General features: G+C 47.8%; 2 protein-coding genes across 2 annotated transcripts in view; one reads left to right on the forward strand and one right to left on the reverse strand.

The window, feature by feature from the left end:
• ATP6V1B2 (ATPase H+ transporting V1 subunit B2) overlaps positions 1–2,650 on the reverse strand; it is an 11,628-nt gene extending 8,978 nt beyond the window's left edge. Inside the window, exon 1 of the mRNA XM_009286194.1 lies at positions 2,638–2,650. Coding sequence (XP_009284469.1) covers positions 2,638–2,650 — 13 coding nt within the window. The remainder of the gene's footprint in view (positions 1–2,637) is intronic.
• A 3,185-nt stretch (positions 2,651–5,835) lies between these two features.
• On the forward strand, positions 5,836–13,232 carry SLC18A1 (solute carrier family 18 member A1). Its single transcript, XM_009286195.1, has 15 exons — positions 5,836–5,959; positions 6,195–6,555; positions 7,230–7,288; positions 7,557–7,640; positions 7,971–8,063; positions 8,385–8,474; positions 9,424–9,467; positions 9,626–9,686; positions 9,821–9,916; positions 11,711–11,789; positions 11,914–11,965; positions 12,178–12,241; positions 12,345–12,464; positions 12,666–12,799; positions 13,119–13,232. The coding sequence occupies exons 1-15, from the start codon at positions 5,836–5,838 to the stop codon at positions 13,230–13,232; spliced, it is 1,575 nt and encodes a 524-aa protein (XP_009284470.1).
• The last annotated feature ends 2,018 nt before the right edge of the window (positions 13,233–15,250 follow it).

Raw genomic sequence — 15,250 nt, forward strand, 5'->3', positions numbered from 1 at the left:
AAGGAAGAAAAAGGGGAAAAAGGAAAGAAAGAAAGAAAGAAAGAAAGAGAGAAAGAAAAAGAGAGAGAGAAAGAAAGAAAAAGAGAGAGAGAGAAAGAAGAAGGGAGGGAGGGAGGGAGGGAGGGAGGGAGGAAATTAGTTAATGGATTGACAGAAGGGTTAAATGGCTGAGAAGACAAGAAAAGGAGTAATTCTGCTGCAAAAGGAAAGCAGAGCCCTGGCCTCCCACCCAGGAGATGACCCCCACACAGCTGTCCCCAGCCCTGGGCCAGGGGTGCGAGGGGCATTTGGGGCCCTCTCTGGCCCGGCTCGGCAGTGCTCCAGGAGAGGGGTTTGGTGTCCTTACACCTCAGCCATGATTTCATGGCTCTACTTCAATCTAAACCAGCGCTTTGATCTAAGAGTGTAACGGTAGCTGCTTAGGGGAGATAGGAGATAAGAAATAAAGTACGAACTGGCAATGAGACAGGGCTGCCAATGGCAACAACCCACTTGCACTGATGCCGCATACTCAAACATCAAGGGCTGACTGGTACAATTGTTTAAAGGACAGAATGAGAGCTGCCTTACCCCCTAAACCTTTAATTTAATAAAAAAAGATAGTGGGTTATTTGTAAACACCTTTTTCCAGGAAACCATTAGTCTGCCAACCTTCTAATTCCTTATAGGTTATGTATCTCTTCGTACATGTTAAATTTTAATAGTTGCTGTTTGTTCTCCTCCCCGCTTAGCAGCAAGATAGAATTATTTGGTGTTATAAAACAATATTCTATCTCTTTCTACATTAAAACTAGAAATATTTTGGGAGAATATGTTTTCAAAGAGATACTGGCAATTCTGTGCTTGTTTGGAGGAGCAACAAAGTTCCAAGGACTGGTGAGACTGATGGAAAAAAACTAAACAATCGCACAAGAAACTGGCTAAGAAGGGAGCAAACACAATAAATAACCCCCAGACAAAGGGACAATGCCGTCAAGTGGATTAAACACAAAACTGGAAGGCTTTGGCCAGGTTTCTGCTCTCCTTCTGATGCAACGTAACCTTGAGCACATTACCGAGCTCTCCTGTTTGTTAATAGCCAAAAGGACTTAACAAAATACAAACCAGCAGGACTCATTAAATGGCAGCCTCAAGGGTTACTTTGACCAGCACCACTTTGCAAACTGCCTCCACCTGCATTCAAAGCCTGGCTAAAAGGTGGCCCAGGGATGCAAACACCAATTGCTCAAAACAGACCATTTTGTGTTCTAGATATTTTTATTCAGTCCCTAACTAGTCTTGCAGGCTGCGAAAATTTGCCTCGTGGACTAACAACAAAATAGCCTCTGAGAGGATGATGCAAATTCACCCACTGGAGAGCATAAGGCAACAGGCAGCGGCCACTTCCAGGGCAGCGGTTCCTGTGCGGGGTAATAGAAACCTTCTGGTAAAGGAAATATTAGCAGAGAGTGACTTTAAAGAAAAGTATGGTTTTACGGGTGCCTGTTCCAACCTGTGTTTACGCTGTCGTGTTCACCCCACCCCAGGCTGGCGGTATTACATCTATAAGCCATTCGTCTCACGCTGGTTTGTAAAATGCTGCTCTGTGCGGGTACGCAGGAGCCCTCGCTGCACAGCGGATGTATTTCACTGTACCTTTGAGGTGAGTCAGCAGCAGAGAGCAATCTCGCCGAGCGAAGCCTGCTGTCGACTGAATTCACCAGAATTGCAATCAGCCTGCGGAGCCAGCGTGAGGTCTGCTATCAGCGATTTTTCAGGCCCACATCCTATGCTGGGTCTCGAGACAGCCCATAAATTCTCTTATACTTTTCATTACATCAGAAACGTTCACTATACTTTACTACCTCAATCTGGCCAGGAAGAAAATTGTAGTCATTTTTTTCCCGTAGGGTTATTGAAAGAAAAATTCATGGCAAATATTTATAATGGTTAAAACAAAAAAAATCTCAAAGAGAACTGCCTGGAAAAATCTGACAGACACATGGAAACGCTTCCAAAGCACATCTGAGTAAGCTTTCCCGTCATCTCTGCAAAACAAGTGACACGACTGCAATCTCCTTTGGCTGGTTAGGGCTGCCAAAAGAGACGGTGTCCTGACCTTGGGGCCTACAAAAGAACAAAGGTAATGGTAACCGCCTCCACATGCCCCTCCTCACCTGAAGGAGAATATTTTCTATCCAGAGCCCAAGGTACAGCCGAGCAATTCTGAGCTCCCTCAGTAGATGGTAGTGCTGCACTGCTCATCCTCTCTCTACTTTGCAGATATTTCGAAAGTAATTTCCAGGCCTAGCCATTCAATTCTCAGCTCATGGAACATATTTAAAGGCTTCAACTTCTGCACTAACGCACACCCAGGGAATTCCTTGGTAGGATGCACTCATCTCACGTTATTGGCAATAGTTTTTGGCCATGCAGAAGCCAGATAAATGGCCTCAATGGCAGATTTACACGCCAACAGAGAAAAGGTTAATATCTTTAGGATTTATTTTCTTTCTCTGCGGTAAATCTCTGTATCCTGAATGAATGATGGTGTCAGTTTTGGTTTAAAAAAGAAGTCACGGAGCAAAGTGTCAAAAGTCTAAAAAAACAGAAAAGATGGAAGAAAAGAGATCACATTTTCAATGGCATTTGCAGTACCTGACCCATGCATGGGTAGAATTTTCCATCCAGCTTTGCTTATGAGAAACCGGCCTTGTTAGTCCAAGAAATATCTCCTTGTCCCTGGAGACAAAGCAGACAGTGTAACAGCGTAGGGAAAAGCTGTGGATAAAGCACTCCACTGCCAGCATCCTTCTGTGGGGAGGAGGCAAGGGCAGAACTCAGATGTGGAGGGACCACAACCTGTTTATAACCAGGGGAGAGGCGAGATTCCCCCATACCTCACAAAAATCATGGGCTGGATCAGTGCATTCTGGCCTTAAAAATATTTCCGTCCACTATGAACGCTTATCATCACACTTACAATTTTGGAAATCCTGAAAAGCTGATCTACGTTGTGGACTAGGTGAAGGCAGCTTGTCAGCATCCTATGGAGCAGCCCACAGCCTGAAACTCAGTGACCTAAATACTTCTCTTTTATGTTTGAGGAAGAGCTTTCTTGTAGTTTATTTTCCTTCTAATGCTAAAAACATTCAGCACATAAAGGAAAAACCTGCCTGAGAAGGGATGCTTTGGAGGGAGCTCCTTGTACTATATCCTGCGGGAGAAGCAGCAACTCTGGTACTGCCTGCTGTGGGACGTGCAGCAGGCATGTGGGACATGTTGGACATGCAGCTCCTTTCCCTCCCTTTGCAGGCTGTAAAGCAATGCAGATCTCCCTGCAAAGCCTCCACACAGACCCTTTAGCAAAACCCCCCAGCTGCTGCCTTTTCGGCTGTGTATCCTGCAGAAGCCTCTCCCACCCACACAGCGAGTCCTTCTCTACTTGCTGGCTGATGCATCTCCTTCACCATGTGCCCAGCGCACGCGGCGGCAGCGACACGCATGCATCAGCCCACGCACCGGCACCCGCTGCCAACGTCCACGGGCTCAACCCAGTAAACACACACATACAGCCCACGGTGACGCGCAAACACGTGCAGAGGGAGCAGGGAAGAGCAACTGATGCGATGTCCCTCTTTCGTCAAATTGTGCTCCCTGAGTTTTGGAGTTAACCAAAAATCCCTGGGGTGCTGCAGGTCTCGTCAGTGAAATCTGCCTGGTTTTACCCCGGGATGTGTAACACGGAGTCACAGTTGGAACAAGGGCAGCCATACCAAGGACAAGCAGCATTAGGCAGCAAAAGAATGGCCATCAGTCACTGGACAGTAGTCCAAGACCTAGACTATTATGTATTTTATAAATGCATTTCCCAGGGCCATTTAACGATGCCAGCCTTGCCTCCCAGTAATGAATCCATTTGCTGCCACTCGGAACTACCTGCCAACGGGCAGAGCAGGCTTCCCCCATGGAGGAGAGAGCTGTGCAGTCCCAGGGTGGAGTGTTCAGTGTGCTCAGACCCAGACAAGAGTTAAGGTGCTCAGAGAGAGATAAGCGTTGATGAAAGCCTGGAGAGCGGGTGCCTCTGCTGCAGATAAACACTCCTGCCTCTCTCCTCATCCCCCTCAGCCCACCCCACCATCCTGCTCTGACGCAGAGGGAGCTGCAGGGCTGAATGAAACTTGTTTGAGGTTCCAATTAAATCTCCATGGAAGAGGGGCACTCATATCCTCTTCTGATAAAAGGTAATCATAAATCCTCCTGGAGCAGCGGCTGCAGACGACACCGCCTCCCGCAGCAGCAGCCGGCTCTTCGCACCAAGATGGGCTCCAGGGTAAGAGTACGTTTTCCTCTGCTCCATGCAACAGGTTTGCATTGAGAAGGGGACAGGGTTTGTGGCTTGAGACGTAAGGGCTACATTAGTCTACATGTCTTTATTGTCTATGCTTCCTTACTCATTCTCTCTCTCTAATTTTTATATATATATATGTATCTTCTCTTGCATTAATTCTATTATTTGGTCTTTGCTACTACTTGGAGGTACAGTGAGAAACCATCCCTGTTTCCCAACTAAATGACTTGTGTGGCACTCCTATTTGATGATAGAGCGTTTGGACAGTTTGCTTTTTTTAATTAAAAATTGATAAATATCATTGGCTGGAATTTGTGGCTTGACATAAGGGCTACATTAGTCTACATGTCTTTATTGTCTATGCTTCCTTACTCATTCTCTCTCTCTAATTTTTATATATATATATGTATCTTCTCTTGCATTAATTCTATTATTTGGTCTTTGCTACTACTTGGAGGTACAGTGAGAAACCATCCCTGTTTCCCAACTAAATGACTTGTGTGGCACTCCTATTTGATGATAGAGCGTTTGGACAGTTTGCTTTTTTTAATTAAATGTCTATGCTTCCTTACTCATTCTCTCTCTCTAATTTTTATATATATATATGTATCTTCTCTTGCATTAATTCTATTATTTGGTCTTTGCTACTACTTGGAGGTACAGTGAGAAACCATCCCTGTTTCCCAACTAAATGACTTGTGTGGCACTCCTATTTGATGATAGAGCGTTTGGACAGTTTGCTTTTTTTAATTAAAAATTGATAAATATCATTGGCTGGAATTTCAGGAAACCACAGGAGTATCGGAAAGAGTGATAGTTTGGACTCAGCTCCATCCATTTTGCCACTTAGTCTCTGAAGTGCCTACAAGCTATAAGAATGTAAATGGCTAATTGTTTGGTTGGTTTAGTGCAAATTTCTGATTGATATTTTCAGTGTGACCGAGCAAGCAATCTTCTCTAAGTCCATCTGAAGCTCTGATCTTAATCACGTATGTTAGGCTTTTAAGTCCTGTATCTTGCCATGACATTTCAATTAGGTCAAATGAAAAGACATGTAAGGTAAATGAATTTTCTTTGAGACCTAATTTAATCTCCAAAGAACAAACATGGAATAAAAGATGTAGAGATTACCACAGATAAGCTATTGGCTTGATCTGTGCTTTGAGTCTTTGGAAGAAGACTTAAATGATGCCTTGAAGCAGGTACAAGATGTCTCAGGAGAATGGAAATAGGTTAGAGTGCACTCCATCTGCAACTTTAAATGCAAGCTTGACAAAACCACGGTCTTTGATAGCAAATCTGGTGGTCCCAGCTCCTAGGGAAGAGCACCCAGCTCTTGGAGGACACAGACACTAAGTGACCTCAGGAGTTGCCTTCTCAAGGGAGAAGCCATGAGCTGTGGGAGGTTGTAACCCAGAGTGTTTTCTTTAAAGGTTATAGGAGACCTTCAGCCCTGAAGACCAGGAGCCAGCAGGACCCAAGCTGTGAGCTCCAGGCTCTCAGCCATGCCCCCGGCTGCCGAACGTGTGCCCTGGCGATGGCTGGTGGCAGGCAGGGCGTCACGGAGGCTGGTGCTGGTGGTGGTGTTCGTTGCGCTGCTGCTGGACAACATGCTGCTGACAGTCGTGGGTACGGCGTGCGGCTCTCGCTGTGCTCTTCGGGTGCCGCCTCAGGGTTTGGGCTCCTCGGTCGGTCTCCGGATGATGCCGGCAGGGTCCTTGCACAGGGAGAGCTGTGGGGAGGGCTGGGTGCAGGGAGCTTGCAGGACACCAACATCTAGGCAGCACCATTCAGTTCAGCTGCGTGCCAAGCCAGAAAATGGAGTAAAATCACTAACTAATCCCTTCCCTGGCTTTTCTTCCAGTACCGATCGTCCCCACCTTCCTTTATACAACAGAATACGAAGGCACCAACAGCTCTGTTGCCCCAGCCCGGACTGAGCCAGCTCCTCCAGCCTTGAAGGCTCCTCCTTTCTCCTCCATGTTCTCCTATTTTGACAACAGCACGGTGACTGTCTCGGGCTCCATGAGCGCTGTGGACTTGGCAAACGGGACGGAGAGCAGCCACCCGCCGCAGCCCCTTGCCAGCAGCCCACCACTGCCGAGCGGCTGCCCAGAGGGCAAGGAGTTCCTCGCCAAGGAAAACATCCGCGTGGGGCTGCTGTTTGCCTCCAAGGCTCTCGTACAGCTGGTGACCAACCCATTCGTGGGTCTCCTGACCAACAGGTAGGTCAGAGACCTGGGTTTGTACCAGGGTGTAGCCCTTCGGGGACAGGCAGCTCCTGCCTGCTAATGAAATCACCATTAGCTGAGCAGTAAAGGTCTGTGCTGCAAATGTGCAGCCCCTGCAATCACGGAATTACAGGAACCGGTGGGTAAAATAGCAAGGGGGAGGATATATGCATCAAAATAAGCATGAATTTTACCTTTTCTAAAAGCCTACAAATGGCTTGCAGGTTTATATTACAACATAAGCCTCACTAATGCTCTTCTCAGGTGTGGATAGATGCTATTTAATACCAGTAGTCATCAAATAAACAAAGATTCCCACCCCGCTATGGATAGAATGTTGTTGTTCAGATTTTCTGCCCCTGAGTTTTAATTTGCCTTTGTCCCTAGCAGACACGCGTGAGGGGCGCTGGGCTCATCTCCACCCATGGTCTGGGTGGGCAGATGAGTTGGCAAAACAGAGCCGTGTCTCTGGGTGTGCTTTACAGTATTTTCTGGGGGCACTTAGACACTGGATGCTTCCTTGAACAGCACGCATGGGCACATCCACACATTCAGGAGATGCTCACCAGCCCACAGAGATGTGTGTGTTAAGGCTGGGCAGCAAGACCAGATCTCAACCTGGAATGAGGAATCATCCCTGAGACGGTGCCTCTTTTTTCCCTTTCCAGGATAGGATACCACATCCCCATGTTCATCGGATTCATTATCATGTTCCTCTCCACAGTCAGTGAGTATCGCCCTTCAGTCTGCCCTTCATATACAGCAGCACAGGAGAAAATACTTCAGTCTGTGCCTGCACTGCTGTCCCTGTGCAGGAGAAAGGAGTGAGAGCAGAGCAACCGGTCTCAGAAATCGGTGACAAGAAAGCATGAGTGGCACCCAGCACCCTCCAGCACCCAAACTGGTGCAAGCTGGGGCCGCTGTTACCCTCTGCAGGGTTTTAACGCTCAGGCCGCAGTTCTGCCTGATGCCGTCTCTCTCTCCTTCCTCCGCAGTGTTTGCTTTCTCAGGCACCTACACCTTGCTGTTCATCGCCCGAGCCCTCCAAGGCATAGGGTCATCATTCTCATCAGTCGCAGGTAAATGTTTTAGCTACACCTTAGTCTCTGCGTTAGCTCCCCTTGTCTGGGTTCAATTATCATCTGAGGAATGATCAGCAGCACAGTGCCTTCCTCGGCTTCAAACTCCACCTCAGGAATGATCAGCAGCACAGACACACTCAGTGCCTTCCTCGGCTTCAAACTCCACCTCCTCGCTGCACCTGCCTGGCTGGTGCAGACGGTGCACCCACACAGCCCAGCCGGCAAGCAGATAAATCCCCCCAAAAGCCCAGGCTGCTTTCAGAGAGGAGCCCCACCACCACGGTACCAGCCAGCCTCACGTGGCCTCTGCTTTCTCTCTGCTCCCAGGCTTAGGCATGCTGGCCAGCGTGTACACGGACGACTTTGAGAGGGGCAACGCGATGGGGATTGCTCTTGGAGGCTTGGCCTTGGGTGTGCTGAGTAAGGAAACCTTGTTCCCAACGGGGTCTACATCAACGGCATCTCCAGAGCCTTGTCGGCCATCACCTATGGCTTCCACCTGCCTGGCTGTGCCCCTTCCCCGGCGGCATTCCACGGGCATGGCTGGCCTGTCCTCCTCCCTCCCTCTCCTCGCTCTCCACGACCACAGCCCACTGGACCCGACACCTTCTCTAGTATAACCCATCACCAAACACCCGCTGGGGGATTCAGAGAAAACCACGACAGCAGGAGCCGAGCGCTGCTGCCCGGGTGCTGGGGACGGTGGCACTGCCACTGTGTGACGCAGCCTTTCTCTTGCAGTCGGGGCCCCCTTTGGGAGCGTGATGTACGCCTTCGTGGGGAAATCATCTCCCTTCCTGGTCCTGGCGTTCCTCGCCCTCTTGGATGGAGGTGAGAAGACAAATGGTTTAATCCTACCAAAAAAAACCCATGTGAAAAGATTTAAATGCGGCTGTTTCGGGGAGAATCTCACAGGGCTTGTGTGAAGGAAGAGGCAGATTAATACAGCATGGGTGATATCACCGCACTGGTTATTCTGTCATTGCTAAATCATATGTTTTCTACCACCAGATGCATGACATAGCAATATAGTAAGAATTAGTCCTTCATTACTTAATAAACCCCTTGATTGCTTTAATGGCTTGAATAGCACATTCAGTAAAGCTCTTTGAACTGTGAGTTCTTTGTAAAAGGCACACTTGTCTGCAGCCTCTTCACCGTGCCACAAAGGAATTAGACTTTGCCAGCATAAATGGTGATCCTTGTTCTTCCTCTGATAGCTGTATTACAGATGCAGGCCACGGGAGCCTTCAGAGTGTAATGGCAAAGTTATAGATAGCAGAAATGTGCATTTTTAGTGGGAAGTATTAAGCTAATTAAATTATAGTCACAATTACCATCTTTGCCTAGATGTAATGCAAGACATCTTTAATGAAGCATGTAAGAGCTTTTGGAAAATGAAACGTAGGTCCCATACAGAAGAAACTCTCTTTTTTAATCCTATTCTTTTCCACATCTAATTTCTGTCATGCTCTAGTTGTGGCCCCCCAGCAGGCAGCTGGCAGTCTGATGGAGAGTATTTGCATATTTGACTGCTTCATGGGTTGACAAAACACTTCTAACACAGTCCACTTCAGGGAGTGTTGCTGCTCCCTCCTGTGAGAGCAGGGCTGGGACCCACCTCTCCCTCTGCCCGCTTGAACAACGTCCCCAAACACAGTTACTGCATCCCCGGGGGCTCTGCCGATGAAAGGGGTCATGCTGAAGGAAAAGCCAAAGGGAAATGCGGATTGAAGTGATGCTGTCTCCAGAAGTAAGCTAACATCAGTTTTCTTCCCAGCTTTGCAGCTCTGCATACTGCAGCCCTCTAAGATCTCCCCCGAGGTGAGTACGGATGTGTGTGCATACGTGAGCCGGTGCCAGGCGGCGTGAACGAAGCGGGCGCTCCCCGGGCAGGAGGGCTGTGCAGGCACCGAGCCGAGGATGGGTGTGAATGCGCACGCGGCTCTCAGCCGACGTAACCCCCCTTTGCCATCCCGCAGAGCACCAAAGGCACGCCGGTGTTCACCCTGCTGCGAGACCCCTACATCCTGGTCGCTGCAGGTAAGGGCGGACGTCAGCATGCACCGCGCTCCTCTGTGCAGCTGCGTCTCCTGATTAAGGATTCACTCGTGCCTGCTTGAAACAGCAGCAGAAGGTGGCTGAAATAGAGCATTTCTCCCTTTTCTCCCCATCAGGAGCCCTCTGCTTCTCCAACATGGGGGTGGCCATGCTCGAGCCCACCTTGCCCATCTGGATGATGCAAACCATGTGCTCCCCAAAATGGCAGCTAGGTAGGTGTCACGCTTTGCAGCCTTCACCCCTGAACAGTTGCTTGATATAGTTCAGCTAGAACTGGTCCTGCTTTGGCCCTGCGAGATGGATTGAATAATCTCTTCTATCATTCTAAAAAAGAAGAAAACATATATCCTCACCCGCACAGAGTGAGTGATCCCAGGCTGCGTGCTGCTCCAATTTCAGCTGGAAATGTCCTTAGTGGTAGCTATACAATGTGCTTTTCTCTATTACTGAAAAAATTGTATAGAATCAGACTCCCGACAAGAGCAATAACAGTGGAAGAAAGGCTGTTTCGTGCACGGGAAGGCTGTTGAATCCTGTCTTCTGCAGGGCAGATAATGGTATCGTGCTGGGCTGAAATTGTGGCAGCCAGATGGGTTTTGCAGAGGCAGCTCTGAGTAAAACAAGGCCATTTAGAGAGTCCCAGGCAGGACAGGATGGTACATGCTAATTACCAGCTGCCTAGAAAATGTGATATGGAGATAACATTGTCTGTGTTTGCTACAAAAATAAAAACTAATTGTTATAAAACCCAATTGTCTGAGGAATGACCCGGGGGGGTGCCCCAGGCTACACTTAGATCCCAAATTGGATTACAGCCTGGGAGCAGGAGGGCTGAGAGAGCTCCTAATCGAGTTATCCTCTGGTCAGGCAGGAGCATCCGTCCTGATAAGAGCCTACGACACTTCTCATGAGCAAGTGACTGAGCAAGGTTGGGTGAGGGTAAAGCAGCATCCCAAGGCTTCTGGCAGTGGCGAGAAGGGACAGCGTAGCTGCCTGATAACCACAAATGTCACAGGCTGAGAAATGCACTCAGGGCTGCTCCCATCACCACTGAACTCAAGGGGAACCTTTGAGGTGACTTCCCAGAGGTCAGTGGGCATCAAAGAAAATCCCAAATACATTCACTGGATTTTCAGGTACCTGAGATTTGAGAGTAGTTTGGATTTAGACACAATTCAACTGCAAGCCACCCATCTCACGAGCCATTATGAACTCAAGGCGCTTCTTTATTTGTATGCTTCGGTTTGCCCACTCCCATAATTCTGGGGAAAAAAAACAGAACAGCTTGGACTGAACCTGCAGGATTAACCGTGTTCTGCAGCTGTTAAAGAGAGGAGAGAAAATTAAACATAAATCAGTGTGTTTTAATAAGGAAGTTGTCTTAGTGAAATGGAGCTGATCAGTTTTATTTATAGTCGGCGGGAGAGTATATTAAAAATAAACAACTGGTAAATCAGCAAACAGTGCAAATATTTAATTTTGACTACAAAATGATCCCTAAGCTTTTTACTTAAGCAGTTATTTTATTCCTCTTTATTTAGTAAGTGGAAAGCAGAAGGCAAGAGGAGAAAGGTGGAAGAGGAAGAAACTATGACAGAAGGACGAGTTTATTAAGGCAGAGGGGACAAAAAAGTTCTGCATTTAGCACAAGATCATTCACCCAGATCTTGTGGGTGATTCACTGTGCCTCAGTTTCCCCCGTCATCAATAAGCAAATGCACTTTCTATGCCTCCCTCTGTCTTCATAGAGGGATCCGCACCCTTCTACAGGGCACGGAGCAACGGGGCAGGCAGCGCAGCCATGACACGGAGCAATGGCAGTGGAGGACATAGAGAAGCACCGTTGCATGGACAGGCACCCCCAGAGTGGGTGCTGGACGTTAGCTTGCCTTGCCTGGCTCACGATATTCTCCAAATGAGAGAGGCAGTTAGTGAAGTGAATAATTTTGCAATTCCCCTGTATTTGCTTGGGGATGACACACACTTTTTTATTCTCTCTCTCTCAGGGATGGCATTCCTCCCTGCCAGTATATCCTACCTCATCGGCACCAATCTCTTCGGGATTCTGGCTAACAAAATGGGCCGGTAAGTGGAACGTGAGAGTTTTCGGCTCAACCCAGCGCAGTCCTGCGCTTTCAGCATGAATTACACTCGTGGTGTTGTGCGCACTGAGAACATCTGCCCTCTCCCAACTGCGGCCTCGTTGCAGGTGGCTGTGCTCCCTGATCGGCATGGCTGTGGTGGGAATTAGTCTCCTTTGTGTAAGTAGCACAAGACAATTTCAAGACCTTTCTGTAGAAGAATCAGCAGGGGCAGTGTGGGCGGTAGTACTGAGATGGGGTTCCGTGCCTGGCACTCAGTAGACGTTCAGTGGTTGCATGTGTGTATCGGTTTCACAGACCTATGTTACACCTCCACACCTCACACAGCAATTCTGGCCTCATTCATATATCCTCTCTCTCTCCTCTCAAAGGTACCTCTGGCCAAAAATATTTACGGGCTGATTGGCCCAAACAGTGGGCTTGGCTTTGCCATAGGTAAGCTGTCGGTGGCCAGGCTGTGCAACACAGCTCAAATGCAGCTCTCACCACTGCCCTCAGTGAAGGCGATGGCTGATCGGGTCCTTCTTGCTTTGGGCAGGAATGGTGGACTCCTCAATGATGCCTATCATGGGTTACCTCGTGGACCTTCGCCACACCTCCGTCTACGGCAATGTCTATGCCATAGCTGATGTCGCCTTCTGCATGGGCTTTGCAATTGGTATGGACGAACTCTTACCCATGGGATGACGCACTCAGTGTGTGTATCACTCGGTTTATCGCTCCTCCACCCAGCGTTCACTGCAAGCAACCGGCACTGAGTCTGCAACCCAGTCACTGTAGATTTATAGACCCCCTCCAAACTGGAAAGGCACCTTTTGCTCTCTGTCATCTTAGCCTTTTTTAACTTTTAAATTTGCAGGTCCATCCACAGGCGGTGCGATTGTACGAGCTATTGGGTTTCCCCGGCTGATGATCATCATTGGAGTTATCAATATTGCTTACGCTCCCCTCTGTTGGTACCTGCGCAACCCTACCGCTAAAGAGGAGAAGATTGTGAGTTTAAGTACACTTTATTCCCTTAAAGTATAGGGGATTGATAATCCAGAGATTTGGGGGGGGATTAGAATAAATTTGCCAGGGATTACGTCTTCTCTTTTGGGCTCTACTATGCCTTCAAAAAAGGGACAAAAAACTCAGACAATAAAACCAGAAAAGTTTAGAGCTACAGTCCTTTCCCTAACTCACAGCTTGTATTCCCTGGGCGAAAGTTGTTGGCTGCTCTGGCTTTGTCTAAATGTGGTAACGCTCCTGTTAACTATTCAAATTAATCACCATTTTTACTAAAGCATGATTTCTTCTCTCCTTTACCCAGGCAATCTTAAGCCAGGAGTGCCCCATGCAAACCAAAAGCTACACCACTCAGAAAACCCTGCGCGATTTCCCTCTCACAGATGACAGCGACGTGGAGGCAGAAAATGCGGAATAGCAAGTGCAAGGATGCGTGCCCTGTCTTGAAGCTACATTTACAGAACATGGATGTATTAGCACCCAAGAATAACCCAGCCTCCCCCAAGACTTGTGGACACAGGATGGACACAGGCCGTATCACTAGCCTGTTCTCTTGGCCATGCAATCCACAGCAGGGAGTAGAGACCCAGGATTTGGAGGCTCTATCCGTTTTAGTTAAGCCACTCATTTGCCGTGTGACTTCTAGGCAAGTTACCCAAACTTACGACATCTCATCTGTAAAAAAAAGTTACAAAGATAAGGAGAATCGTATCATCCTGTCCTGCAGAACAATATTGTCCTGGGCACAGCCCACCCATGCAGTAGGGGATAATATCAACATCTCTCCCAGATGAGTCCAGTGGCATTTGTTAATGTCTTTAAAGCGCTTACAGTTCTTGAAAGAAAAGCACTGGAGAGAACGAAAATGGAATCAGCGGCATCAGCTTTGGGAGATTTCTTTCTCCAGAATTCTGCTACATTCCCCAGCATGAAACCTTTCTGTAACAACAGGGCACTATCCATCTGTGTCACTGCCAGTCCGCCAATAAAGATGTCACTGTACCGCTACTGCGCTCCACGCTCCTCTGAAGACAGTTAAAAAAAGTGTTCATTGCTGTCTCGGTATAGCTTTATGTGTTGTGCTGTTTATGTGCTACTTATAGCTGCTTGTGTGTCCTTTCCAACACCCATTAAATTAATTCATTTATCTGAAGAACTCTAAGAAATTCAGGTAGAAATAAGGCTGAAAGCAGTTTTAGACTTTTAGACACAGAGTCGGCCCACAAAGCTAGTTAGATCACTTGTGATTGTAAGTGACTAATAGAGCATTCTTAAAAATCCCTGCCTCTCAGCTGAGATGGGGTAACAGGCTGTGTTTGTGATCCTAACCCACTGCAATGAGAAGTACAATAGATTGATTTAATTGCCCTTTTGCAATTTCCTGGCCACAAGTTTAGAGAGAGGGCAGCTGCACTGTTAACCGTAATTATTGAGTATAATGGTCTTTAAAAGTATGGTAGAGTTAAGTAAGAGAGAGAGAGTCAAGTAACAGAGGTACCAGATTAATTCTATAAGTATCAGTGATCTCATTTTTTCCAGTGAAACCTCAAACTTACAACTTCTCTGGTTCCACTGTTGGCAGTTTATATAAACTCATTTCTTCTCTTGAATGAGCAGTTGTGTAACGCACAGCCATTTCACTTGCCAGAAAGAACAGATGATTCACTGCTCTGGAGCCCAAGCAGCACAATGCAGATGCGCTTGCCAGCAGGGAGACAGGAGGATAATAACAATTCATCGAGATTTGGTACCTTATGACTCATTACCAAAGGTCATAAATGGCTATTGTCAGGCAATCCCACATCCACGGTGGGCCCATTGCCCCTCGCTTTGCTCATACAAGATGAAATTATATTTCTTAGGCTGACTGGAAATGACTAATGCTAAGCATGTTCTCAAAAACTGGTTATTTTTGTCTTCCACCTGTTTCCCTGCTTTGCCAAGAATAAAAGGAAAAATGTGTTTGCTTTCTGTGATGGAAGGAAAAAATGCGAGCTGTTCTATTTGGGGATCTATTCACACCTCCACAGTGCACCTCCCAGTTAAATATTAACAGTAAGCCCCTCTGCGTGCCCGGTGGCTGGTTGCTCTGGAAACCCACCCCCTGCGAGCACCACGAAAGCAGACGAGCCTCTGATTCCTGCAAGGCGGGCTCCTCGCCAGCCAGCCCTCCCCAGGCACCTCACCCAGCAGCGCTCTGCTGTTCGCATCGGCAACGCAAGTCAGACTCTTTCCTCTGTGCGCTGGTTTTGGCCAGGGTAGAGCTAATGTTCTTCACAGTAGCTGGTATGGGGCATGTTTTGGATTTGTGCTGGAAACAGTGTTGATAATACAGGGATGTTTTTGTTATTGCTGAGCAGGGCTGACACACAGTCAAGGCCTTTTCTGCCTCTCACCCCACCCCACCCCACCAGTGAGCAGGCTGGGGGGCACAAG

This window comes from Aptenodytes forsteri, unplaced genomic scaffold (assembly GCF_000699145.1).
Source record: "Aptenodytes forsteri isolate BGI_AS27 unplaced genomic scaffold, ASM69914v1 Scaffold168, whole genome shotgun sequence".
In the NCBI taxonomy this organism is placed as follows: Eukaryota; Metazoa; Chordata; class Aves; order Sphenisciformes; family Spheniscidae; genus Aptenodytes; species Aptenodytes forsteri.

Bases quoted from the DNA above. Each gene is read 5' to 3' on its own strand.
- SLC18A1 (XM_009286195.1), top strand. From the start codon at position 5,836: ATGCCCCCGGCTGCCGAACGTGTGCCCTGGCGATGGCTGGTGGCAGGC. The intron at 6,556-7,229 runs GTAGGTCAGAGA...TTCCCTTTCCAG, and splicing joins GTGGGTCTCCTGACCAACAG to GATAGGATACCACATCCCCA. The intron at 12,800-13,118 runs GTGAGTTTAAGT...TCCTTTACCCAG, and splicing joins CCGCTAAAGAGGAGAAGATT to GCAATCTTAAGCCAGGAGTG.